Source organism: Glycine max, chromosome 5, assembly GCF_000004515.6.
Source record: "Glycine max cultivar Williams 82 chromosome 5, Glycine_max_v4.0, whole genome shotgun sequence".
NCBI lineage: Eukaryota > Viridiplantae > Streptophyta > Magnoliopsida > Fabales > Fabaceae > Glycine > Glycine max.
Genome location: NC_038241.2, coordinates 10,343,504 through 10,349,982, shown reverse-complemented (window position 1 = coordinate 10,349,982; position 6,479 = coordinate 10,343,504). Strand labels below are relative to the sequence as shown.

Genomic DNA, 6,479 nt, shown 5'->3' with positions numbered 1-6,479 from the left:
AAGGATGAGAAGATAGTGGATGGAGATAAACAACAGCTGGTAACTGAACCAACATCTAAACTGGAGGACAATTTTTGTTGTGAACTTGAGGAGATAAAAGATGAAGAGGATGACCAGGAGAAGGAGAATATAATAAGCAAGAATGAGAATGAAATAAATGATGAGAAAAAGAAAGAAAAAGAGAAAAAAAGAGGAAGAAGAAAAAGAAAATAATGAAAAAATTGAAAAAAATGAAAAAAAAAAAGATGAAAAGAAAAAGAATAAGAGTGAGTAGTCCAGAGAAAAGAAGAAAGAGGTAGCTCAATCTGAGGGGAAAGAAGCGTCATATCCATTGGTACCTTCTAGGAAGGACAAAGAAAGACATCTTGCACGTTTTCTTAACATTTTCAAGAAGCTAGAGATCACCATGCCCTTTGGAGAGGCCTTACAACAAATGCCACTTTACTCTAAATTTCTGAAGGATATACTAACCCGAAAGAGCAAGTATATCCATAGTGACACAATTGTAGTGGAAGGAAACTGTAGTGTTGTGATTCAACACATCCTTCCACCCAAGCACAAAGATCCATGCAGTGTCACTATACCTTGCTCAATCGGTGTAGTCTCAGTTGGTAAGGCTCTTATTGATTTAGGAGCCAACATAAATTTGATGTCGCTCTCTATATGTCGGAGGATGGGAGAGGTAGAGATAATGCTAACCAGAATGACTCTGCAGTTACCTGATCGCTCCATCACCAGACCATATGGAGTGATAGAAGACGTTTTGGTCAAAGTAAAGCACTTCACTTTCCCTGCCAACTTTGTGGTCATGGACATTGAGGAAGATGTTGATATCCCATTGATTTTGGGACGTCCATTCATGCTGACCGCAAGCTGTATGGTGGATATGGGAAGAAGAAAGTTGGAAATGGGCATCGAAGATCAAAAGATCAGTTTCGATCTATTTGATGAAGAAAAACAACTTTTGGACCAAAATGTCTGCTTGCAGGTGAATGAGTTTAAGCAAAAGGTTCTGAAGGTAGGAACCAAATTTGATCCAGACCCTTGAGGTATCATGCGTCAGGCTAATGACATTAAAAGAGCGCTTCCTAGGAGGCAACCCAGTCCTTTTGAATTATGTTTTCATTGCATTTTTTTAGAGTTGGTTTATTTGAGGTTGCATGAAATCATTTTAAGCATATTTGGTATTGCATAAAAGGGGGTTGAACAGCTTCTTTGAAGCAGTGGACGAAAAAAAAATTAACTCAGAAAAATTTTCAGCAATCCACTCGCTAAGTGCACATCTCACGCTAAGCGGATTTTCCTTCTTGTGTTAAGCGAGCTCTTGCTTGTGCTAAGCACCTTGACCCCTGATCATCAGCTATTGTGGTCTTGCTAAGCGTGTTCTTCACGCTAAGCCCAAAGATTTCTCTGGATGTTTATTCTTTCGAATTGGGCTAAGCACGCGGACTCGCTAAGCACAAAAACTTCTCTGGATTTTAATTCTTTTGAATTGCGCTAAGCGAGCCACACACGCGAAGCGCAGACCACTACTTCATTTAAGGAGCATGTTATTCGCTAAGTGCAGCCACTTCCCGCTAAGCATGAGTTGCAGGCCAATCAGAGCTGCAGAACTCGCTAAGCGCAACTCTTTGCGCTAAGCCCAAAATCTTCTCTGGAAAAATTTGAATTTTTGCATTGGACTAAATGAGTTTGCTTGCTAAGCGCATGTGTTTGGAAACTTAAACGCCATGTATGCTCGCTTAGCGAATTCATGCGCTAAGCAAGGCATTCGAAACCGCCAAAAATAAGGCATAACTGCCTTTGGCAGTTACATTTTCATTTGTGCTTTTAAACTGCATTTTGGCATTTCGTTGGTGCTTCTTCTCTGCAGTGTGCTCTACTCCTTGCTTCCTTCTTTGCATCCAATTTCAGCGATCCAAGTAAGCTTCCTTTAACCTTTTTTTTAATTTTTGTTTTAAACCTTAGGTTAGTTAACTACTTTAAAGCTTTGATTTTCGTTTTGATTGCATGATGTTAGGTTAGTTGTTTGTTAGAATAGTGTTAGGGGTTTTGATTTGCATACAATCTATGCCATTTTGCCATGTTTTGGATAGGATTTGGTGGTCTAGTAGAGGCCTAAGTTGAGGGGGCTGAAAAAGCCCCATTTTTTTTGGAAATGGCGATGAACGCACTAAGCGTGTCTTGCTACGCTAAGCGAGTTCATCACTTTTTGATGAATATATGGATATCCAGATGAACTCGCTAAGTTGGCCCTGTTCTGCTAAGCGAGTTCACCTTTTATGATGAATGATTGAATGTTTATGATCTCGCTAAGCGCGACTGTGTGCAAAGCGAGTAATGAGTTTCAGACACTTAGAAAAATTTTCATTGCTTTCATGTTTGTGGCTAAGCGAGCATGCTCGCTAAGCCACTCAGCCTTGTTGGCTGAATAAGCCTGGGCTAAGCGAGCTTGCCCGCTAAGCCCAAGGCACTTGTGATTTTCTTTATATTTTGCCATGCTCTAAGTGTTAGTCGATGAATACGACTAACTTTTGTGTATAAAACCAGTGTAAATTGTATCAAACTCATCCAATTTATGGTTATTTTGTAGTGTTATAATTATTTTTTGTTAAAGATAGGTAATAAATATTTCGTACTCCCATTTTGTGTGTTTAATAACCATCTCCTCTCAATTTCAGGTTAATTAGGCAAGTTTGTGAAGTGTTGATTTTCATCCGCTCGCTAAGCCAATCTTCTGGCTTAGCGAGCCATCCGCTGAGCGCAACACTCCTCGGCTGAGAGCGAGGAAGAATCTAGAAGAAGGATGAGTTGTGCATTTGCACTAAGCGAAGGGTCATCCCTCTAAGCGCACTGCTTCAGTCCATCCGCTGAGCGAGAAAAGCACGCGCTAAGCTGAAATCCACTAATGCGCGTTGAGCGGTCCATAGTTGCGCTAAGCGTGCTAGCACAAACAAAGCCACCTATTTAAGCCTAAAATCAGATTTTGGAAGGGAGTTTGGGCAATTCTCGAAGCTTTTGCATGTTTAGAGATTTCTAGAGAGTTTTGAGAGCTTTTGTTGTGAGAAGACTGGCAGAGAACTGAGTGAGAAGAGGAAGCCATCCTGAGAGCATGAGATGAGTCTGTGAGTGATTGTGAGGTTCTAGAGGTGGAGGAGACATCCCCAATACTTGTATTTCTTCAATCCTTCATTTTTCTCTTCTCTTTGTTGTAAAGGAAGCTTCCCAGATATGGAGAGTTAAATCCTCTATTGGTTCTTCCTTGTAGGTACTTGATGTAAATACTTGTATATCTATTTAATGATGTTTTATGTGTTCTCTGTGCTATCAGTACATTATTTCAGTGTGCTTTTGCCTTGATCACGTAGATGCATGCTTTGTTAGGATCATTCAACAGTGGAAACTGGTCTGATTCTTAGAACTTGATAGGACAGGGCTAGTTTATTGTATTATCATGAGGGATCGAGGTACGGTAACCTAGTTGTTTGTATGTTTGTCTTAATGCGGTTCTGGTCGAGTTTAGTCCAACAAGAGGAATCTGAGGATGATGCTTGATCAGGATTAGGCTAGACTATCATAAGGAATCGGGGTTTATCATTTCAGGAGACACCATAGAACACATGAGCATTGTTAAGTAGAGAATATTCTTTTAACATCAGGCACCTAATAGGAAGACCAACGTGTTGTCTACTTGTCTTTACAGATCATTACTCACATGATTTTCCTTTTAATAGTTAGTTTACATACCTATGCATATTTGACACATCTTTTTTCATACTAGACACCTATTCACTGAATATAGCTTTACCAAGTAACACAAGTTCCCCAAGAGTTTGATACTCGGTTCTTACTGTTTTATACTACTTGTGCGATCCGGTGCACTTGCCAGGTTCAAACAAGTTTTTGGCACCGTTGCCAGGGAACTTCTTTCTATTTGGAAAGTTAGTTCAGTCCTAGGTGTCTATTCTTTTTTCTTTGATAAACTGTGAATATTTACTTTCTATTCATATTTGTTTTCCTCTTGAATTGGATAACCGTTGTTTTTGTTAGTGTTTTGTATGTATAGAATCTCCTACAGGTAGCCTAGTTATTCCGAAGAAATACAATCTCCTACCGCCGTGTCATGAAGATTGTTATCTCTATTCCACTAATAAATTGTGATTTTGCTGGAGGAGAACATTATCAGGACAGTTGTTATTTCTATTCTATAAATAAATCCGACTGGAGATAGGAGTCGACCATGTACAATTATCATGAGAAAGGAAGAGCTCCTGATCTTGAAAGTGTATTGGCAGACTTCATGACATATCAAGCTGGCTCTAAAGGTGATGGCTATTCAATGCAACAGCAGGAAACTCAGTTTGAAAAAGACTATTCTTTTGCAGATTATCAATGAGAGTCAGAATGGCAACCTTATTATCACAATGAAGCAGAAGGGTTGTCTAATCTAGATGACCTGTTAATGCAATTCAAGGGTACAGTAGATTCAATGCAACAAGCATTTAATAGAGCTGAGACTTAGATTGGTAAGTTGGTGGATGACATGATTAAAATTGTGGTCAGAAGAGAAGAAAAGTATGCAGAGATTGAAACACATCAAGAAAGCATTCTTCAAGTTAACACAATACATCATCAATTGATCACTAAAGAAGAAAAGGATGAAGTCTCCATTATTCCAGAATATCCCTGCATAGCAACTACTGGATATGTTGTAGGCAAAGATAAAGGTCGGTTGGAACTCAATGTAGAGGATCAGAAAATCTCCTTTGACCTCTTTGAAGCAATGAAGCACCTAGATATAAGTGATGCCTATTTTGAAGAAGAAGAAGAGGTGGAGCAGGAGATAGCATTATCAGCTTCAACCATGGTACTGCAGTTCCCTTTGGAAAAAGAACCTAATTATGTGACAGACTGCCTAGTTTGTGATGAAGAGCTTGATGATCCAAAAGACAACTCTGTTGGTCATGTGGTTCTTGAAGAATTAGAAAAAATTAGACCAACAGAAAAGCCTAAAGCAGAATTGAAGATCCTTCCAGTGCATTTAAAGTATGTAATCTTGGAGGATAATGAGACTAAACCCGTTATAATTAGCAGCTCCTTGTAGAAGAAAGAAGAGGATCAACTGGTACAGATTTTAAAAAGTCGTAAAGCTGTTATTGGTTGGCACATCTCTGATTTGAAAGGAATCAATCCATCATATTGTATGCACAACATCAATTTGGAAGCTGATTACAAGCCTGTGAGACAACCTCAGAGAAGATTGAATCCTATTATGAAAGAAGAAGAAAAGAAGTGCTCAAGTTGCTAGAGGCAGGGCTCATCTATCCAATTTCGAACAGTTCATGGGTTAGTCCTATTCAAGTTGTCACGAAAAAAGAAGTTGTGAAAGTGGTCAAGAATGATAGAGAAGAGCTGATTCCTACAAGAATAGTCGCCGGATGGAGAATATGTATTGATTACAGGAAGCTCAATGAAGCCACAAGGAAAGACCATTACCCGCTTCCCTTCATGAACCAAATGCTTGAGAGACTTGCAGGGCAATCTTTCTACTGTTTCTTGGACGGATACTCGGGCTACAATCAGATTGCGGTAGATCCTCAGGACCAAGAAAAGATAGCTTTCACATGCCCATTCGGTGTATTTGCTTATCGCCACATGTCGTTTGGTTTATGTAATGCCCCAGCCACTTTCCAGAGATGTATGATGGCAGTTTTTGCTGACATGGTAGAGAAATGTATTGAAGTCTTTATGGATTATTTCCCGGTCTTTGGTGCATCTTTTGGAAATTGTCTAGAAAATTTAGAGAAAGTGTTACAGCACTGTGAAGAATCTAATTTGGTGCTCAACTAGGAGAAATCTCACTTTATGGTTCAAGAAGGTATTGTGCTGGGACACAAGATTTCTAAAAGAGGAATTGAGTTGGATAAAGCAAAACTAGATGTTATTGATAAACTTCCACCTCCAGTTAATGTGAAAGGAATACGGAGTTTTTTAGGTCATGCTGGATTTTATCGGCGATTCATTAAAGACTTCTCCAAAATTGCTAAACCCCTAAGTAATCTGCTGAACAAGGATGTTGTGTTTGTGTTTAATGAAGAATGTTTAGAAGCCTTTAACACTCTCAAAGCCAAGTGGGTCTCTACTCCCATGATTACATCACCAGACTGGGGACAAGAGTTTGAATTGATGTGTGATGCAAGTGATTATGCAGTAGGTGCTGTGCTGGGGCAGCGGAAGGGCAGAATTTTTCATACCATCTATTATGCAAGCAAAGTTTTGAATGATGCTCAGATTAACTATGCCACCACTAAGAAATAATTGCTGGCAATCGTTTATGCACTTGAGAAATTTTGATCTTATCTAGTGGGATCAAAGATAATGATTTACACTAATCACGCAACAATTAAATATTTGTTGCGCAAAGCTGACTCCAAGCCATGATTGATCAGATGGATACTGTTGCTTCAAGAATTTGATTT

General features: G+C 39.2%; 1 protein-coding gene across 1 annotated transcript; it reads left to right on the top strand.

Moving 5' to 3' along the window:
* The first annotated feature begins 406 nt into the window (after positions 1–406).
* LOC100812751 (uncharacterized) lies at positions 407–1,048 on the top strand. Its single transcript, XM_006580669.1, has one exon. It carries the CDS (start codon positions 407–409, stop codon positions 1,046–1,048), a length of 642 nt encoding a protein of 213 aa, XP_006580732.1.
* The last annotated feature ends 5,431 nt before the right edge of the window (positions 1,049–6,479 follow it).